The sequence below is a fragment of the Macaca mulatta genome, chromosome 2 (assembly GCF_049350105.2).
Source record: "Macaca mulatta isolate MMU2019108-1 chromosome 2, T2T-MMU8v2.0, whole genome shotgun sequence".
Classification (NCBI taxonomy): Eukaryota; Metazoa; Chordata; class Mammalia; order Primates; family Cercopithecidae; genus Macaca; species Macaca mulatta.
The window spans coordinates 121,210,738-121,231,969 of NC_133407.1; the positions used below are offsets into that span (position 1 = coordinate 121,210,738).

General features: G+C 42.1%; 1 protein-coding gene across 11 annotated transcripts in view; it reads right to left on the reverse strand.

Annotated features, from left to right (window-relative positions):
• Window positions 1-21,232, reverse strand: part of DENND6A (DENN domain containing 6A) — a 71,532-nt gene that overhangs the window by 47,800 nt on the left and 2,500 nt on the right. For 4 of the 11 annotated variants that reach the window (XM_077993237.1, XM_077993235.1, XM_077993236.1 and 1 more), the window contains exon 2: window positions 7,271-7,509. The exons of the other annotated variants lie outside the window; for them this stretch is intronic. In XM_077993237.1, the coding sequence (XP_077849363.1) occupies window positions 7,271-7,309 (39 nt within the window). In that variant the 5' untranslated portion in view covers window positions 7,310-7,509. The remainder of the gene's footprint in view (window positions 1-7,270; window positions 7,510-21,232) is intronic. 11 annotated transcript variants of the gene reach the window in all.

Below are 21,232 nucleotides of genomic sequence, written 5' to 3' on the forward strand. Positions count from 1 at the left end.
CACACATATATATATTTTAGACTACTGTCTTTAGTCTACTATTTTAGACTGTTTCACATATATTATATAATATATATAAAAATACAAAATATAATATATATATAATATATATTATATAAATAAAAAAAACTTCAGTCTAAAATAGTAGTTGGTTATGGTCAAATCACTTTCAGAAATAGTTCACAGAAGCACAGATAAAGAAAATGCAGTACATATACATAATGGGATATTATTCAGCCATTAAAAAAATGAAATCCAGGCCAGGCATATTGGCTCATATCTGTAATCCCCGCACTTTGGGAGGCCGAGACATGCAGAGTTCAATACCAGCCTGGTCAACATGATGAAATCCCATCTCTACTACAATATAAAAATTAGCTGGGTGTGGTGGCTCATGCCTGTAATCCCAGCTACTCGGGAGCCTGAGACATGAGAATCACTTGAACCCAGGAGACAGAGGTTGCAGTGAGCTCAGATTACGCCACTGCACTCCAGCCTGGGCGACAGAGTAAAAAAAAAAAGAAAGAAAGAAAGAAAAAGAAAAAGGAAAAAAAAAAAAGAATGAAATCCTGTCATTTGCAACACCATGGGTAGAACTGGAGGACACTATGTTAAGTGAAATAAACCAGGCACAGACAGACAAGTATCACATGTTCTCACTCATATGTAAGGGCTAAAAAGAGGAACTCACAGAGATAGAAAGTAGAATAATGATGGTAAGTTACCAGAGGCTGGGAAGGGTAGTAAGGGTTTGAGAGGCGGAATAAAGAAAGCATGGTTAAGGGGTACAAAAATTAGTACAAAAGTTAGACTGAAGCTAGTGTTTGGTAGCACAATAGGACAACCATAGTTAAAAATAATTTATCGTATATTTCAAAATCACTAAAGAGTAGAACTGGAATGTTCCATGTCGGGCGCGGTGGCTCACGCCTGTAATCCCAGCACTTTGGGAGGCCGAGGCGGGCGGATCACAAGGTCAGGAGATCGAGACCACGGTGAAACCCCGTTTCTACTAAAAATACAAAAAATTAGCCGGGCGCGGTGGCGGGCGCCTGTAGTCCCAGCTACTCAGGAGGCTGAGGCAGGAGAATGGCGTAAACCCGGGAGGCAGAGCTTGCAGTGAGCCGAGATTGCGCCACTGCACTCCAGCCTGAGCGACAGAGCGAGACTCTGTCTCAAAAAAAAAAAAAAAAGAACTGGAATGTTCCTAACACAAAGAAATGATAAATGCTTGAGGGGATGGATATCCCAATAACTCTGATTTGATCATTATACATTGCATGTCTGCATCAAAGTATCACATGTACTCCATATACATGTGCAAGTATTATATATCCACAATAATGAAGAATTTTTTGTGGTTTTTTTGTTTGTTTGTTTTTGAGAAGGAGTTTCACTCTTGTTGCCCATGCTGGAGTGTAATGGTGCAATCTTAGCCCACTGTAACCGCCACCTCCCAGGTTCAAGTGATTCTTCCGTCTCCCGGGTTCAAGCAATCCTCCTGCCTCAGCCTCCTGAGTAGCTGGAATTACAGGAATGTGCCACCACACCCGGCCAATTTTGTATGTTTAGTAGAGACGGGGATTTCACCATGTTGGTCAGGGTGGTCTTGAACTCCTGACCTCAGTTGATCCACCTGCCGTGGCCTCCCAAAGTGCGGGATTTCAGGCATGAGCCACCGCGCCCAGTCAAGAATATTTTTTTAAAAATACTGGGAGGCCGGCCGGGCGCAGTGGCTCACACCTGTAATCTCAGCACTTTGGGAGGCTGAGGCGGGCGGATCACAATGGCAGGAGATCGAGACCATCCTGGCTAACATGGGGAAACCCCATCTCTACTGAAAATGCAAAAAAATTAGCCGGGCGTGGTGGCGTTCGCCTGTAGTCCCAGCTGATGGGGAGGCTGAGGCAGGAGAATGGCATGAACCCGGGAGGCGGAGGTTGCAGTGAGCCGAGATCGCGCCACTGCACTCCAGCCTGGGTGACAGAGCAAGACTTCGTCTCAAAAAAAAAAAAAAAAATTTTCGGAGGCCGAGGCAGGTGGATCACGCCGAGGTCAGGAGTTCAAGACCAGCCTGGCCAACACGGTAAAACCCCATCTCTACTAAAAATACAAAAATTAGCTGGGCATGGCAGCGCGTGCCTGTAATCCCAGCTATTCGGGAGGCTGAAGCAGGAGAATTGCTTGAACCAGGACCCGGGAGGTGGAGGTAGTAGTGGGCCCAAGATCATGCCACTGCACTCCAGCCTGGGCTATAGAGCAAGACTCTATCTCAATAAATAAATAAATAAATAAACAAATAGTTCTACACCACCATTCACAATAGCAAAGACATTAAATCAAACTAAATGCCCACCAATGACAGATTGGATAAAGAAAATGTGGTACATATATACCATGAAATACCATGCAGCCATAAAAAAAGAATGGGATCATGTCTTTTATGGGAACATGGATGGAGCTGGAGGCTATTATTCTCAGCTAACTAATGCAGGAACAGAAAACCAAATACTGTATACTCTCTCTCATAAGTGGGAGGAGCTAAATAATGAGACTTTATGAACACAAAGAAGGAAACAACAGACATTGGGTCTACTTGAGGGTGGAGGGTGGGAGGAGGGAGAGGAGCAGAAAAGATAACTATTGGGGACTGGGCTTAACACCTGGGTGATGAAATAATCTGCACAGCAAACCCCCGGTACATGAGTTTACATATGTAACAAACTTTCACGTGTACCCAGAAACCTAAAATAAAAGTTAAAAGACAAAAAAACAAACAGTTCACAAACTTTAATAATGAAACAAAGGGGAAAGCTGGGAGCAGTGAGTAATATTTACATTAGGTAAAAAAAGTTTTTGGTTTCAATTTATCTCCAAAAGATTGGTAAAATCGTTAAGTTATCAAGAACTATTTACCAACTGACTAATAACTCAAAGCTTACTGAGTCTTTTCCTTGGTAGCCTATAATGTACAGAGAAGATAATCTTTCAGCTGGCGTCTCCTTCAAGAAATAATAATTTTCAACTGACTTCAACAAGTAATACACATCCTAACTACTTAGTTACTAGTAAAAGAAAAATGAAAAAGAAAAATAATGATCTGCACTTTAAGAAACCTCAAGGACCATCTCTACAACAAAGGCTATCCTAATTCTCTCTGGTCCCTTTAAAGGATTATTATGCATTTTCTTAGGTTGTTTTAGTGTCTGCAGTGACTACAGCCACCTTCTGAGGAAACTCCCGCCCCAGAGCCCCTGCAAGGAAGCAGGGCTAGGTCAGATCAGCTACCACCAGAACAAATACTAGTAAACAACACACCCAAGGGCACACACTCTACAAGCCAACCAAGCTCTGTTATAACCAACCTGACCTCCTTAGGAGATGAACATTACATTGACGAAAGTGACAAAAATTACACTCTCAATACTTGACCAGTCAACTGGCACTATACATTAATCACAGAAGGCAACCTGTGTGCATTGGTAGTAATGCCTCTCTCATGTCACCAATTATCAAAGGCCAGTAATTTCAAACAGGATACCAGAGGTGTCTTAAAGGCCACCTGGTTGTACCAATGGCTGTCTTAGGAGAGTCAGGCCCCTGCCCCAGAACATAGAGGCTGCAACGAGCCAAGATCATGCCACTTCACTCCAGCCTGGGTGACAGGGTGAGACCCTCTCTCTCAAAAAAAAAAAAAAAAAGTCCTTCTTGGCCAGATACCACAGCTCACACCTGTAATCCTAACATTTTGGGAGGCCAGGGTGGGCTGATCACTTGAGGCCAGGAGTTTGAGACTAGCCCGGCTAACATGGTGAAACCATATCTCTACTAAAAATACAAAAAACTTAGCCGGACGTGGTGGTGGGCGCTTGTAATCCTAGCTACACGGGAGGCTGAGGCACAAGGATCGCTTGAACCTGGGAGGCGGAGGTTGCAGTGAGCCGAAATCATGCCACTGCTCTTCAGCCTGGGCAAAAGAATAAGATTGCTTAAAAAAAAAAAAAAAAAAAATCCTTCTCTTGTTACAAGATGACTTAGAAAAAGTCCTTCTCTAATCTTTTAACAGTTAAATCCTTGTTTCCAAAAGCATGGTACACATGCCAGAGGACATATTACATGGTGCACAGCCCTTTTAAAATTGTAATAGTTACATGCACCACACTTAATTTAATGTGTAAAAGCATGGCACACATGCCAGAGGAGATATTACATGGTGCACAGCCCTTTTAAAATTGTAATAGTTATATGCACCACACTTAATTTAATGTGTAAAAGCATGGCACACATGCCAGAGGAGATATTACATGGTGCACAGCCCTTTTAAAATTGTAATAGTTATATGCACCACACTTAATTTAATGTGTATTAGGAAAAAAGACCTAACACTCAAAATCAATATACCATGGATACAAATGCTTAAGATATAGCTAAGTAAAAAAAGGGGACAGAGGGATGTGAAGAATCCAGTTAAAGAAAAATATTAATAGTACAAATAATATGACAAGGAATGACTGAAACTTAGAAAACAACAATGAATTAAGTTTTTGCATATTTTCTTCTAATATTTATGGGCTTTTTCTTAAATTCTGAGCTATAGCTCAAACTGCTATTTTTTTTTATTTTTATTTATTTATTTATTTATTTATTTTTGAGACAGAGTCTCGCTCTGTCACCCAGGCTGGAGTACAATGGCGTGATCTCAGCTCACTGCAACCTCTGCCTCCCAATTCAAGCGATTCTTGTGCCTCAGCCACCCAAGTAGCTGGGATTACAGGTGTGTGCCACCATGCCCAGTTAATTTTTGTATTTTTAATAGAGACAGGGTTTCACCATGTTGGCTAGGCTGGTCTCAAACACCAGACCTCAAGTGATCCCACCCGCGTTGGCCTCCCAAAGTGCTGGAATTACAGGCATGAGCCACCGTGCCCAGCCTCAAACTGCTATTTTTAAAATTGTCAACTTTCCCAACACTATTTGCTCAAACAAAAAACTATTTCCCACTGATATGTAAGGCTCTAATAGTACCTTCTAATAAATTCCACCTGCTATTCCTATGTCCTATCATTTTAATCAATTCTCTACAGTGAAAGACAGCAGGAAGATGGAAAGAAACCAAGTCCTTACATTATTTCAACTATAAATTCAATTGTGCCTTGAGTCAGGCTTACCTGTGAACTTTGCAATAACATGAATCAATAAACTTTGTTTTCTTATGCCAGTTTGGGCTACCTTTGTCGTCTTTTCTTTTTTTGAGACAAAGTCTCCAGAGTCTCATTCTGTCACCAAGGCCAGAGTGCAGTGGCACAATTGTGGCTCACCCCAGCCTCAATCTCCAGGGCTCAAGTGATCCTCCCACCTTAGCCACCTCAGTAGCTGGGACTACAGGCATGCACCACCACACCTGGCTAATTTTTAAATTTTCTGTAGAGATGGAGTCCTGCCATGTTGCCCAGGCTGGTCTCAAACTCCTGGCCTCAAACGATCCTCCTGCCTCCACCTCCCAAATTGCTGCGATTACAGGCTACCATGTCCAGTCTTCCTGTCACTTTTAACAGAAAGAATCATGGTTGCTTTTTTTCTTTGACAGCAGAAAGCACTACTATATCTTAATTCACTAGATCTCAACATTCTTTCTGGCTTTGTATCAGACTGCATCTATGGGAAGTTTCACTCTTTCCCCTACCAGCTGTGATTAATATAATCCTTCTCAGTTCCTAAATAGAAGTACTTGGTAAGAGTTAATTATATCCTATTCTTTGTAAGCTGTTATATCATCTTTAATATCCAACCAACTAAATGCTGAACTACTGAGCCATTTTTGTCAAAATCACTAATTCATCACAATATCTCATCAAACCAGTTCAACACATCTCATTTAGGCATTCCTCAAGGAAATGACTCCCTTTTTTAAAAAAAGGACTTTCTGTTATAAACCACTTAGACTAAATACCAAGTTCTTTCATCATAGGATGATTTCTCCTGATACTTTTTCCAAGACAAATATAGATTTATAGAATATAGACGTTTAAATTTTAACAAAGATATCTCTACAGCTTTATCAGAAATCAATAGGAGATTCTCCCAGCACGTAAATGCCTTGATAAACAGCTACTATTTTCTTCTGAGAAACCCATAAAGAGCACCTCACACACTGAATTGCCCTCAGAGGGAGGATAAAATGGTCGTTGGTTTCTACAAAGAGAATGAAAATGGTTTAAGATGAGAATTTTTTTTCCAGGCAATTGGGGGGATAAGAAATATAGTTGGGGCTCAAATCCAGAGATATCTAGTCCAGTTAGATGGTGCTATGGACTGAATCCCCCAAAAATTCACATAAAAGCTCTAACCTCCAATCATATTTAGAGACAGGGCCTTTGGGAGGTAATTAGGTCAGGAGTGTAGAGCTCACATGACGGCATTAGTGCCCTTATAAGAGGAAACACAAGACATCTCTCTCTCTTTCTCTCTACCATGTGAGGACATAGCAAGGACACAGCCATCTGCAAGCCAGGAAGACGACCCTCACCAGGAACAAAATTGGCAAGCACCTTGATTTTAAACTTCCCCCAGCCTCCAGAACCAAGAGAAATAGATTTCTGTTATTTAAGACATCCAAGCCAGGTACGCGGTGGCTTTTGCCTGTAATCCCGCACTTTGGGAGACTGAGGCAGGTAGATTACTTGAGGCCAGCAGTGACCAGTCTGGCCAACATGGCGAAACCCTGTCTCTACTAAAATTACAAAAATTAGCTGGGCATGGTGGCACACACCTGTAATCACAGCTACTCAGGAAGCTGAGGCACGAGTATGGCTTGAACCCATGAGGTAGAGGTTGCAGTGAGCCCACATGGTGCCACCGCACTCCACCCTGGGCGACAGAGTAAGACCCTGTCTCAAAACAAAAACAAAACAAAACAAAAAGACACTCAGTCTGGTATTTTGTTATAGTAGCCATAGCAGACTAATACAGATGGTTTGTGGGAAGACGAGACAAATATATGAAAATAGGATGCACTGGTATGGTTGCCATATGCAAAGATCCTACTGTTTTACCTTTCTAGCTTCTAGGAAACACGGTTAACTAGATATTCCCACCTGCCCTCACAGAAGACAACAGACAAAATATTAGCATTTGGCCTTCTTTTTCACTGTTGTTGTTACTTCTCATTCTACCAGCCTAAGCCAAATCTTCAGTTTCTTCCTATCATCTCTTCTTCACTTCAATTTTTTCTTTAAAGCCCAAATTGTCTTTAAAATTCACATTTACTCACCTTGACTTTGGGCAAAAATAAATGAATACAGCTCTGCATCTTCAAACTCTTAAGAGGCAGTGGGGAAGGATGGAAAGTACAGTACTGGTACCAAAACCATGTTTTGGTCCTAATTAGATGTGTCCTTGTGGGAAATCATTAGCCAGTCTATGCCTCAGTTTCTGCTTCCATAACATGAGGGTGTACCTTCCACATCAATGGTCCATTGTTGCTCACTGATGGAGTGGGGCAAGGTGAGCCTGAAGAAGTAAGGAGAGAGAAGACTATGTAGGGATTGTGGGCTACATTTAAGAAGCTGCTGGAGAATTTTTAACCTTGAATGAGTCAAAAATACAGGCTGGGAAGGCGGGAGCTCAGCCACTACTGGTGAGGAGCTACAGGAATTACAAATGCAACAGACAGCCTAACAGCAGCTCTGGAGGAAAGGTGAGATATAGAGATGGTACAGGGTGCTGAGCAGGATTATGGACAGAAATTTGTGAGAAACTAGACCTGTTAGAAGAGCAGCAGCAGCAGTAGTGGGAACAATGGACTATGTGTTCTTCGAAGCACAAAAGTTAACTTCAGGTGAAGTTGAGTAAGTTACTTTTATAACTCTTACCTAATCTCAAAATAAAGTTAAAAAAAAAAAAAGCTCTAATTCACAGCATATACAATAGTCAACTTTGAGTTCAAAGTGGATCAAAGGCCTAAATGTAAGAGCTAAATCTATATAACTCTTAGAAGAAAACATAGTAATAAATCTTCACAACCTTGAATTAGGCAATGGTTTCTTAGATATGACACCAAAATCACAAACAACAAAACGAAACATAAATAAATTGGATATCATCAAAATTTAAAACCTTGTTTCAATAACAACAAAAACCCCAAGGTGATAGTGGTATTAGGAGGCGAAACCTTTGGGAGGTGATCAGGTCGTGAGGGCAGAGCCCTCATGATTGGGATTAGTGCTCTTACAAAAGAGACCCAAGAACTAGCTCTCCACCATGCAAAGACACTGCCAAAAGGTGCCATCTATGCATCAGAAAAAGTACCCTCACCAAACCCCACATCAGCCAGTACCTTGATCTTGGACTTCCGAGCCTCCAGAGCTATGAGAAATAAACACATTGTTTATAAGCTGCCCAGTTTGTGATATTTTGTAAGAAGACTGAACAGGCTAAAACACAATATAACTAATAAGGGTCTGGTATATAAAATACATAAAGAACTCCTACAATATAACAATAAGAAGACAAATAACCCAATTTTAAAATGGGCACAAATGTGAATAGACACTTCTCCAAAAAATAAAAATGAAAATGGCCAATAAGCACATGAAAAAACACTGTTTAGCATTAGTTACTAGGGAAATGCAAATAAAATCACAATAAGACACGGCTATACCCACTAGGACACCTGTAATCAAAAGGACAGACAATAACAAGAGTCGGCAAAGATGCAGAGAAATTGGAACCCTCATGTACCAGTAGTGGAAAACAGTTTGGCAGTTTCTCAAGAAGTTACAATATAGAGTTACAGTATAGCCCTGCAATTTCAATGCTAGGTATATATCCAAGAAAAGTGAAAACACATGTTCACACAAAAACTGGTACACAAATTTTCATAGTAGCAATATTCATAACAGCCAAAAAGTAAAAACAAGCCTGGACAACATAGTGAGACTCTGTCTCCTCAAAAAAGTTAAAAATTAGCCAGGCCACAGTGGCTCACACTTGTAATCCCAGCACTTTGGGAGGCTAAGGCAGGCGGATCATGAGGTCAGGAAATTGAGACTACCCTGGCTAACACAGTGAAACCCATCTCTACTAAAAATATAAAAATTAGCCAGGCGTGGTGGTGGGTGCCTGTAGTCCCAGCTACGCGGGAGGCTGAGGCAGGAGAATGGCGTGAACCCGGGAGGCAGAGCTTGCAGTGAGCCGAGATCGCGCCACTGCACTCCAGCCTGGGCGACAGAGCGAGACTCCATCTAAAAAAAAAAAAAAATTAGCCAGGCATGGTGGCAGGCACTTGTAGTCCCAGCTACTCAGAAGGCTGAGGCAGGAGGGTTGCTTGAGCCCAGGCAGTCAATGCCACAGTGAACTATGATCATGCTATTATGCTCCAGCCTGGGCAATAGAGCAAAACCCATGATTCATTAAATCATGAATAAACAAGATGTGATATATCCATACAAAGGTATATTATTCAACCATAAAGAGGAATAAAGTATATATACATACTACGACATGGACAAACGTATATGATTCCACTCCCATGAAAAGCATACTGACAGAAGCTTATTAGGGGCTGCCAGGCGCCAGGGAAAAAGGGGAATGGGTATGCGTTTTTCGGGGGTGAAGAAAAATGTCCTGCAATTAGATAGTGGTGTTAGTTGCACATCTTGTGAAAAACTCAAAACCAATGAATTATACACTTTAAAAGTGTGAATTTTATATGTGAATACCTGAATTTTTAAAAACGGAAACGTAGACACAATAATTCAAACCTTAAAAAGGCATAAAATCATAATTATAGTCTCTCTCCCATTGAGCTTGAGGTTTTCTTCCTTCAATAACCATTGCTAAACAATTTCCTATGTATCTTTCAAAGAAAAATTATGTATGTACTTTTCCTTAACATAAATTATATTCTGCGGGAGGCTGAGGCAGGAGAATTGCTTGAACCCAGGAGGCGGAGGTTTTGGTGAGCCAAGATTGCGCCATTGCACTCCAGCCTGGGCAACAAGAGTGAGACTCCATCTCCAAAAAAAAAAAAAAAAAAAAAAAAATTACATTCTGTTCTGTTCTCACTGCTTTACACACTGCTTTTTTCCTTAAGATCTTGAAGATCATAATATTTCAGTACATAATATATTCATTAATTCTAAAGATGCTTTGAACTTTCCTGCTTCTTCCCTTGCTCACACTTAGGAACTGATTCACCATTTATCTGCCTATTAAATTCCATCCAGCAGGGGAAATAAGTGATTCCTATTGCCTCTTTTTGTAATTTCTGTAATTTTTCCTCAATAAATATTGTGTATAATTTTTTAATTATATAAGCTGAAATTTTAAATTACGCAGCCCTAAAGGTTCAAATCAATTTTCACCTTCCACCAGAAAATTTCACTTACTCTCTGGACCACTGACTATATAGTTTGTTTTGTTTTGTTTTGTTTTTGAGATAGAGTCTGGCTTTGTCACCTAGGCTGGAGAGCAGTGGCACGATCTCAGCTTATTGCAACCTCCGCCTCCCAAGTTCAAGCGATTCTCCTGCCTCAGCCACTCAAGTAACTAGGATTCCAAGTGTGCACCACCCCACCCGGCTAATTTTTTTGTATTTTTAGTAGAGACGGAGTTTCGTCATGTTGACCAGGCTGGTCTCGGACTCCTGAACTCAAGTAATCCACCCACCTCAGCCTCCCAAAGTGCTGGGCCTATAGGCATGAGCCAGCACACCTGGCCAACTTGTCTCTTCAGTTAAATTCTGGAGAGCAAGGATTCTTATGTCTTTATCTACTGATTAACATAACAGAAACCTTTGTGCATGTTAGGTGCTTATTATGGCCTATGCAAACAGTCCCAGTGCTCCTACTATAATAGGTACCAACAAAAATTTAGTGATGCTACCCTCATACTGATCCTATATTACTTATAAAGGACTCTAAGCTTAGGCAGTAATTCACTAAATGAGTAATACAGATAGAATTGAAATAAGCTAGACCAAAAGAGTACCTATTTCATTATTTCAGAAAAACTCAATAATTACAATTGCCAACTTTATCAAGTGTTTTCCTTGTGCCAGGCACTGTGTTGTATCAATCAATCCTCACAATACACTAGAAATGAGAACTATTAAAATTATCATCTCACTTCATCTGCCCATGGTTGTAAACTGCTTTCAGTCAGAATACCTACATTCAGGAAATCTAACTTTATGTCATTGACATAGGTCACACTGGTCTGAGTTCAGTTATTCTTTCGTCCAAACAGAAGCAAGTGTCTACTGTGCATTTCACAGGATCGTAAAGCATTTTGCCAACTAAAAGATCACAAAAATGCTAAAAGCAGTTCATACAACTCACAAAATAGCCCTAGGTACTATTATTACATTTAGTATTAGCATGTAAACAGGAACACTTTGAGAAATGAGGTAAACTACTACTACCAAGAATTTAAGAATTTTAGTTCAAGCTACCACTGGCATTTCACGTCTTCTTTGCTTCAGTTTCCCCTAAATAGTAAACAAAAGTAGCTTAATTTTGTACCCAGGATAACACAGTATAGTGGGGGGAAATTAGGCTTTAGAATCAAAAGGACCGGGGTTCAAATCCTGGCTTACTAAGCAAGTGATATGGGGCAAGTTACCTCTTTTAAGTTTCAGTTCCCTTATTTAAAAAGAGTTTAGGCCGAGACGGGCGGATCACGAGGTCGGGAGATCGAGACCATCCTGGTTAACACGGTGAAACCCCGTCTCTACTAAAAAAATACAAAAAACTAGCCGGGCGAGGTGGCGGGCGCCTGTAGTCCCAGCTACTCGGGAGGCTGAGGCAGGAGAATGGCGTGAACCCGGGAGGCGGAGCTTGCAGTGAGCTGAGATCCGGCCACTGCACTCCAGCCTGGGTGACAGAGCGAGACTCCGTCTCAAAAAAATAAATAAATAAATAAAAAATAAAAATAAAAAGAGTTTAGCTGGGCACGGTGGCTCATGCCTATAATCTCAGCACTTTGGGAGGCGGAGGGGGGGATCACGAGGTTAGGAGTTTAAGACCAGCCTGGCCAAGATGGTAAAACCCCATTTCTACTAAAAATACAAAAATTAGCCGGGCGTGGTGGTGGGCACCTGTAATCCCAGCTACTCAGGAGGCTGAGGTAGAGAATTGCTTGAACCCAGGAGGCAGAGGTTGCAGTGAGCCAAGATTGTGCCATTGCACTCCAGCCTGGGTGACAGGGTAAGACTCCATCTCAAAAAAGAGTTTATGGGCCAGGCACGGTGGCTCACGCCTGTAATTCCAGCACTTTGTGAGGCTGAGGTGGGCAGATCATGAGGTCAGGAGTTTGAGACCAGCCTGACCAATATGATGAAACCCTGCCTCTACTAAAAATACAAAAACTAGCTGGGTGCGGTGCCACGTGCCTGTAATCCCAGCTATTCAGGAGGTTGAGGCAGGAGAATTGCTGGAACTCGGGAGACAGAGGTTGCAGTGAGCTGAGATTGCGCCACTGCACTCTAGCCTGGGTGACAAAGCAAGATTCTGTTTCAAAAAAAAAAGTCTAAAGCCGGGCATGGTGGCTCATGCCTATAATACTAGCACTTTGGGAGACTAAGGCACGTGGACTGTCGGAGGCTGAGGCAGGCAGATCACTTGAGGCCAGGAGTTCAAGACCAGTCTGGGCAACACAGCAAAACCCTGTCTCTACAAAAAAACAAAAAATAAAAAAGTAGCCCGGCTATAGTCCAGCTACTTGACAGGCTGAGGTGAGAGAACTGCTTGAGCCTGGGAGGTCCAGGCTATAGTGCACTGTAGCCTGGTGACAGAGCATGATCCTGTCGCAAACAAATAAATAAAATCTATATATTACTTAATAATTAGAGTGACGGAAAGGAATAAATGAGGCTAAGTAAAATGGCTCACGCCTGGGATCTCAACACTGGGAGGTGGAGGCAGGAGGATCCCTTGAGCCCAGGAGTTCAAGATCACACTGGGTGACACAAAAATAAAACAATTTATTTGGGCATGGTGGCATACACCTGGAGTACCAGTTACTTGTGAAACTGAGGTGGGAGGATCCCTTGAACCCAAAAGTTCAAGACTGCAGGAGTCATGATCACACACCACTGCACTCCGGCCTGGGCAACAAAGTGAGACACTGTCTCAAAAAATAAAAAAAGAAAGAAATGAGATATACAAATAAAGTTTCTCTTTAAAGTAAATTTTCTGTTTAAAGTCATAGAACAATCAAAGAAACAACGGGGCCCATAGTTTTGCATCTTCTGTGCGAATCCACAACCTTCAAAGCCTGTCAACCACAACAGAGCCTGAAGTTGCTGAGCCCCTGATGTGTGCCAGGCACTGTGCTTAGCGCCTCGCACACTTGATTTAACTCTTATGGGAACTCTGTGAAGTTGGTTCCTGTTTATACCAGAGGAGATGAAGCATACAGAGTGAGTGACTTCATCAAAATAATACATCTAGTAAGTACTCAAACCAGGATGCCAGCCCTGGTCTGACTTTACAATTCACTTTACTACTTTAGCCTACCTCCCACAAGTCAACTAATCAAAGCATCTCAAGCCAGAGAGTGTTAAAACTGCAACTGTCAAACTTTTTGTTTCCAACATCCCTTTATACTCTTAAAATGTACTGAGGCTCCCAAAGAACTCCTGTTGGTATTTCGTTTCATTTTTTGAGACAGAGTTTCATTCTTGTTGCCTAGGCTGGAGTGCAATGGCACAGTCTCAGCTCACTGCAACCTCCACCTCCCTGGTTCAAGTGATTCTCCTGCCTCAGCCTCCCCAGTAGCTGGGATTACATGTATGCGCCATCACACCCAGCTAATTTTTTTTTGGTATTTTTAGTACAGATGGGTTTCACCATGTTGGCCAAGCTAGTCATGAACTCCTGACCTCAGGAGATCCACCCGCCTCGGCCTCCTAAAGAGCTGGGATTACAGGCGTGAGCCACCATGTCCGGCCTAGAACTCTTGTTTATATGGGTTACATCTATCAACACTCACCATTGTAGAAACTAAAAGTGATCATTTAAAAAAATTGTTATTTTAAAATAATAACCTATACTCATTAACATATTCAATTTTCATGAAAAGTAACTATATTCAGGTTGAGTATTCCTTATCCAAAATGCTTGGTGGGATCAGAAGTGTTTTGGATTTCAGATCTTTTCAGATTCTAGAATATTTGAATTATACTTACTCAGCTGGACATCCCAAATCCAACAACCTGAAATCCAAAATGCTCCAATGAGCATTTCCTTTAAGTATCACATCAGTACTCAGAAAGTTTCAGGTTTTGGAGCGTTTCAGATTTTGAATGTTTAGGAAAAAACCACCTATATTCCTAAATAAAACAAAAACTTTACTGAGAAGATGGCATCGTTTACACGTTTGCAAATATCTTTAATGTCTGATTTAATAGAAATAACTAGATTCTCATATCTGCTTCGACGTTCATTCTTTTTTAAAAAAATTTGTTTTTCTTTAATGTTTGCTCTTGGCAGAATCATTCTATGTTCATTCTATTACAATATGTCGTTCTGGTTGAAGAACATGAAGAAAAGCCACACATAGTTTGAAAACATCCTGGCCGGGCGCAGTGGCTCACGCCTGTAATCCCAGCACTTTGGGAGGCCGAGGCGGGTGGATCACGAGGTCAGGAGTTTGAGACCAGCCTGACCAACATGGTGAAACCCCGTCTCTACTAAAAATACAAAAATTAGCCAGGCGTGGTGGCACGCACCTGTAATCCCAGCTACTCAAGAGGCTGAGGCAGGAGAATTGCTTGAATCCGGGAGGCGGAGTTGCAGTGAGCCGAGATTGGGCCACTGCAGTCCAGCCTGAGCAACAGAGCGAGACTCTGTCTAGAAAAGAAAAGAAAAGAGAAAAGAAAAGAGAAGAGAAGAGAGAAAAGAAAAGAAAACATCCTACAAATCTCCTGAAATGGTCTCAGAGATGCCCAGAAGTCCTCAGACCACATTTTGACAACAGCTGGTTTACAAGAAAAACAGAAAAGCATATGTAAAGAGAAAATTCAAAAACATACTCCAAACATGCCTACATATAATGATCATCTGGAACTGATTCTGATTAAGCAGATGGGTGAGCCCCAGAATCCTCATACGTAATAAATGCTCCAGATGATTCTTATAAGAAAAACAAAATAACTCAAATAGAATCCCAATGATACAAAACTAGCTTAAATTTACCAAGATACAAATGTTTAGCCTTATTTTCAATAAGCATTAACAGATATTTCCATATCCCAGGTAAAACAGAACATAATCCTTTATTTCAAACTTACATAATGGTGTAGAATTTTTAGGCACATATACCCTTGGCTCTCAACGAGCTCAAAGTTACTAAAGTTTATAGCCTAAAACCCAAGCTTAAGAAATATTTCAAAATAAATATTTGATTACATAAGATTATAACTGCTCTCAGGTAAGGCAGTAAACGCTTGTTGCCTTCCAATACCACTCCTCCTTCTCCTTTTATTAATATAGGCATACCTTGTTTTATTGTGCATCATTTTATTGTGCTTTGCAGTTACTAGTTTCTACAAATTACAGGTTTGTGGCAAGCCTACATTAAGCAAGTTTATCAGCATCATTTCTCCAACAACGTGTTCACTTTGTGTCTCTGTGTTACATTTTGGTAATTCTCACAATATTTCAACCTTTTTTGTTACTATTGTATCTGTTACAGTGGTCTGTGATAAGTTATCTTTGATGTTACTATTGTAATTGTTTTGGGGCACCACAAACCATGCCCATATAAGATGGCAAATTTAATCAATAAATACATGTATTCTCACAGTTCCACTGACCAGCCATTACCCCATCTCTCTCCCTCTCCTCAGGCCTCCCTATTCCGTAAGATACAACAATATTGCAATTGGGGCAATGAATAACTCTATAATGGCCTCTAAGTGTTCAAGTAAAAGGATGAGTCACACATCTCTCACTTTAAATCAAAAGCTAGAAACGATTTAAGTTTAATGAGGTAGGCATGTCAAAAGCTGAGATAGGCCAAAAGCTAGGCCTCTTGGACCAAAGAGCCAACTTATGAATGCAAAGGAAAAGTTCTTTTTTTCTTTCTTTTTTTTATGCAACAGGATCTCACCATGTTGCCCAGTCTGGTTTCGAACTCCTGGGCTCAAGGAATCCTACTGCCTCAGCCTCCCAAAATGATGAGATTAAAGGCCTGAGCCACCACACCCAGCCAAAGGAAAAGTTCTTGAAGGAAATTAAAAGTGCTACTCCAGTGAACATATGAATAAGAAAGTGAAACAGCCTTACTGCTGATGTGGAGAAAGTCTGAGTGGTCTGGATAGAAGAGCAAACCAGCTACAACATTCCCTAAGCCAGAAGCCTAATTCAGAACAAGAGCCTAACTCTTTTCAATTCTGTTTTTCAATTCTGTTACGGCTGAGAGAGGTGAGGAATCTGCAGAAGAAAAGTTGGAAGCTAGCCAAAGTTGGTTCATGAGGTTTAAGGAAAGAAGCTGTCTCCATAACATAAAAGTGCAAGGTGAAGCCGCAAGGACTGATAGAGAGCTGCAGCAAGTCATCCAGAAAATCTAAGAGAAATGATGAAGGTGGCTACACTAAATAACAGATTTTCATTGTAGATGAAACAGCCTTCTATTGGAAGACTATGCCCTCTAAGACTTTCATAGCTAGAGAAAAGTGAGTATCTGGCTTCAAAGTTTCAAAGGACAGGCTGACAGCCAGATGCAGTGGCTCACGCCTGTAATGCTAGCACTTTAGGAGGTGGAGGCAGGAGGATCCCTTGAAGCCAGGAATTTGAGACCAGTCTGGACAACAAAGCAAGACCCCATCTCCACAAAAAAATTAAAAATTAGTCTGGTGCATAAGCATACACCTGCAGTATCAGCTACCGGGGAAGGTGAGACAGAAGGATCACCTGCACCGGGAGTTCGAGGCTTCAGTAAGCCATGATTGCATCACTGCACTCCAGCCTGGGTGACAGAGTAAGACCATCTCAAAAAAAAAAAGAAGAAAGAAAAGAAAAGAAAAGAACGTCTGCTTTGTAAAATCATATTTATGAAGAGTTTTTTGTTTTTTGGCTTTTTTTTTTTTTTTTGAGACAAAGTCTTGCTCTGTTGCCCAGGCAGGAGTACAATCTCAGTTCACTGCAACCTCTGTCTCCCAGGTTCAAGTGATTCTCCTGCCTCAGTCTCCCGAGTAGCTGGGATTACAGGAATGTGCCACCAAGCTGGCTAATTTTTGTATTTTTTAAGTAGAGACATGTTGGCTACAGTGGTCTTGAAGTCCTGACTTCAAGTGATCCACCCGCCTCAGCCTCCCAAAGTGCTGGTATCACAGGCATGAGCCACCGTACTTGGCTTATGAAGAGTCTAATAATCTCAAAAACTGTTTATGAGAATATTTATGAATAAAAGCAGACTCTCAGTAGACATGTTTAGGAGACTGCCGCCCAGACTATGCTTTGGAAGTGTCCCTCCTATTGCAGGGGTGAGCCTAAGTGACTTCTACTGCTACCGAAACCTTGTCTCCTAACCACAAGTGAACAAAATGGGACACCTGTCCCATGCTGAGCCAATCAGCTACTCCAGTATTAAGCTTCAGCCTCATTCCAGAAAAAGAGTTTGGCTAAAATCAGTACCATGGAAACCCAAAGTCAAGCAGAGTAATGGGGGAGCAGAAACTGAGGCCACTGCAGCATAAACCAGCTTCAGCATGGAGAATGGAAAAGACATGCAAAGAGCAAAGACGAAAAAAAAAAAAAAAAAAAAAAAAAACACAGCTCCAGAGACAAAGGCAAAAGCCTGGGGCTTTCCAAATCCCACAAGTTCATCCCTGCTTCCCACACACTTGGATTCCAAAAGACTGCCTGGAATCCTTATAATCACTGTCCCTTTACTTAACTTTATTTGAGGTTTCTGTTCCTAACAATCAAATTAATCCTTGACAGATACAAAATTATATAAAGAAAAAAAGCATTAACAAAAATGCCAAATATTAATAGCAGTTGCCTCTTAGTAGAATTAAGAGTGATATTTTCTAGTGTTTATAATTTATTGTCTTTTTTTTTTTTTTTTTTTGAGACAAAGTCTCACTCTATTGCCAGGCAGGAGTGCAGCGGTGCGATCTCATTGCAACCTCCGCCTCCCAGGTTCAAGCGATTCTCCTGCCTCAGCCTCCTAAGTAGCTGGGACTACAGGCATATGCCACTACGCCCAGCTGATTTTTGTATTTTTAGTAGAGACGGTGTTTCACCATGTTGGCCAGGGTGGTCTCGATCTCTTGACCTCGCGATCTGCCTGCCTTGGCCTCCCAAAGTGCTGGGATTACAGGCGTGAGCCGCCACGCCTGGCCTAATGTTTATAATTTCTTTACTTGCCAAGTTTTCAGCAATGAGTATGTTATTATTCACTCAGAAAAAAAAAAAAAAAACTTGAATAAATAAGGTAATTCTGTATTCAGATAATTAAGGCTTTACTAAATATTGGTAATTTCAAAGCTAAAAGTGAGGTACAGTATATCAAACCCAGGAGGTTTCAAAACTTGTTCCAGAGGACACTTTGATTCTGTAGTAATGCCTCCACAGCCACTTCAGGTAAAAAGCAGCTCAGCACACCCACTGCAGTCAACACCTTGTTCAGTTACTTTCTAGCTCAAAGACCTCCTTAACCCCCTTCACTTAGGACAGGGCCTTAAAAGACATTTTATGCAAGGTGAAACACTCCCCCTTCCATTCAGAGCTTTAGCCAACTGTATCAGAATGGGAACCTGCCCCAAACCAGGCCAGATTATCTTCCTCTGGCTTTGGAAGAGAGTTAAAGATTCACTTTTTTCACTGAGGTGGCTAAAAACGTTAACTTCTCATCTTAAAGATCAGAGAAGGACTGGGCCTGGTGGCTCACACCTATAATCCCGGTACTTTGGAAGGCAGAGGCAGCAGGATAATTTGAGGCCAGAAGTTTGAGACCAGCCTGGGCAAAATAGCAAGACCTCGTCTCCACAAAAAAATTTAAAAATAGCCGGGTGTAGCGGTGCATGTCTGTAGTCCTAGATACTCAGGAGGATCCCTCGAGTTTAGGAGTTTGAGGCTGTAGTGAGTTATGATCATGCCACTGCACTCCAGTCTGAGCCAGACCATGTCTCTAAGGAAAAAAAAAAAAAAAAAGCCAGGCACGGTGGCTCACACCTGTAATCCCAGCACTTTGGGAGGCTGAGGCAGGGTTGTCACCGAAGTCAGGAGTTCAAGACCAGCCTGGCCAACATGGTGAAATCCTGTCTCTACTAAAAAATATATATATATATATACAAAAATTAACTGGGTGTGGTGGCATGCGCCTGTAGTCCCAGCTACTTGGGAGGCTGAGGCAGGAGAATCACTTGAACCTGGAAGGTGGAGGTTGCAGTGAGCCGAAATTACGCCACTGCACTCCAGGCTGGGGGACAAAGTTAGACTCTGCCTTAAAAAAAAAAAGAATCAGAGAAGAGGAAGAAGGCAGTTTGCAGAGAGCATGAAATATAAGCAAGATCTGCACACACAAAAAAGAGCAAAACCAAGAGGATTCCCTGATTCTGAACTCTAGCCATTTTCTGAAGCCCCACTATGTTTATGTCTTAAATCGCTGGAAACAGGTATTTAAGCTCTGTGTCCTTACAGTAAGTTCCCCTTTACTGCTTGAGGTAGCTTAAATTAGTTTCTGTTGTAGACAAAGATACACACACACGCCCCATTTCAACAAGATTAGTCATTAAGGTTCCAGATTAGATATCTATTTACACAGGGAACAAAGTTCCCTACTAAAAAAAGGTATCGATTCTAGTACCTCAATTTCATTTTACAAGTGAGAAAACTGAGGCCCCACTTCCCAAAACAAAAGTCAGGGGTTCTCTTCACTTAAAAAGGAAATTTCAGGCCACGCGCGGTGGCTCAAGCCTGTAATCACAGCACTTTGGGAGGCCGAGACGGGCGGATCACGAGGTCAGGAGATCAAGACCATCCTGGCTAACCCGATGAAACCCCGTCTCTACTAAAAAAATGCAAAAAACTAGCCGGGCGAGGTGGCGGGCACCTGTAATCCCAGCTACTCAGGAGGCTGAGGCAGGAGAATGGCGTGAACCTGGGAGGCGGAGCTTGCAGTGAGCTGAGATCCGGCCACTGCACTCCAGCCTGGGCAACAGAGTGAGACTCTTGTCTCAAAAAAAAAAAAAAAAAAAAAAGTAAATTTCAGCCAGGTGTGGTGGCTCACACCTGTAATTCCAGCACTTTGGAGGCCGAGACAGGCAGATCACCTGAGGTCAGGAGTTCAAGACCAGCCTGGCCAATATGGTGAAACTCTGTCTCTACAAAAATATAAAACTGGCCGGGCGCGGTGGCTCAAGCCTGTAATCCCAGCACTTTGGGAGGCCGAGACGGGTGGATCACGAGGTCAGGAGATCAAGACCATCCTGGCTAACACGGTAAAACCCCGTCTCTACTAAAAAATACAAAAAACTAGCCGCACGAGGTGGCAGGCGCCTGTAGTCCCAGCTACTCGGGAGGCTGAGGCAGGAGAATGGCGTGAACCCAGGAGGCGGAGCTTGCAGTGAGCCAAGATCTGGCCACTGCACTCCAGCCTGGGCGACAGAGCAAGACTTTGTCTCAAAAATAAATAAATAAATTAAATAAATAAAACTTAGCCAGGCATGATGGCAGGTTCCCGTAAACCCAGTTACTCAGGAGGCGGAGGCAAGAGAGTCATTTCAACACGGGACGCGGAGGTTGCAGTAAGCCAAGATTGTGCCATTGCCCTCCAGCCTGGGTGACAGGGTGAGACTCCACCTCAAAAAAAAAAAAAAAAAAGATGTAGGCCGGGCGCGGTGGCTCAAGCCTGTAATCCCAGCACTTTGGGAGGCCGAGACGGGCGGATCACAAGGTCAGGAGATCGAGACCATACTGGCTAACATGGTGAAACCCCGTCTCTACTAAAAATACAAAAAAACTAGCCGGGCGAGGTGGCGGGCGCCTGTAGTCCCAGCTACTCAGGAGGCTGAGGCAGGAGAATGGCGTAAACCCGGGAGGCGGAGCTTGCAGTGAGCTGAGATCCGGCCACTGCACTCCAGCCTGGGCGACAGAGCGAGACTCCGTCTCAAAAAAAAAAAAAAAAAAAGGAAATTTCTAGAAAATCAATGCTTCTCAAATGAAGCCTTAAATACATCTTACTGTGTCCCAGGAACTGCTCCAAATGCTTTACAAACATT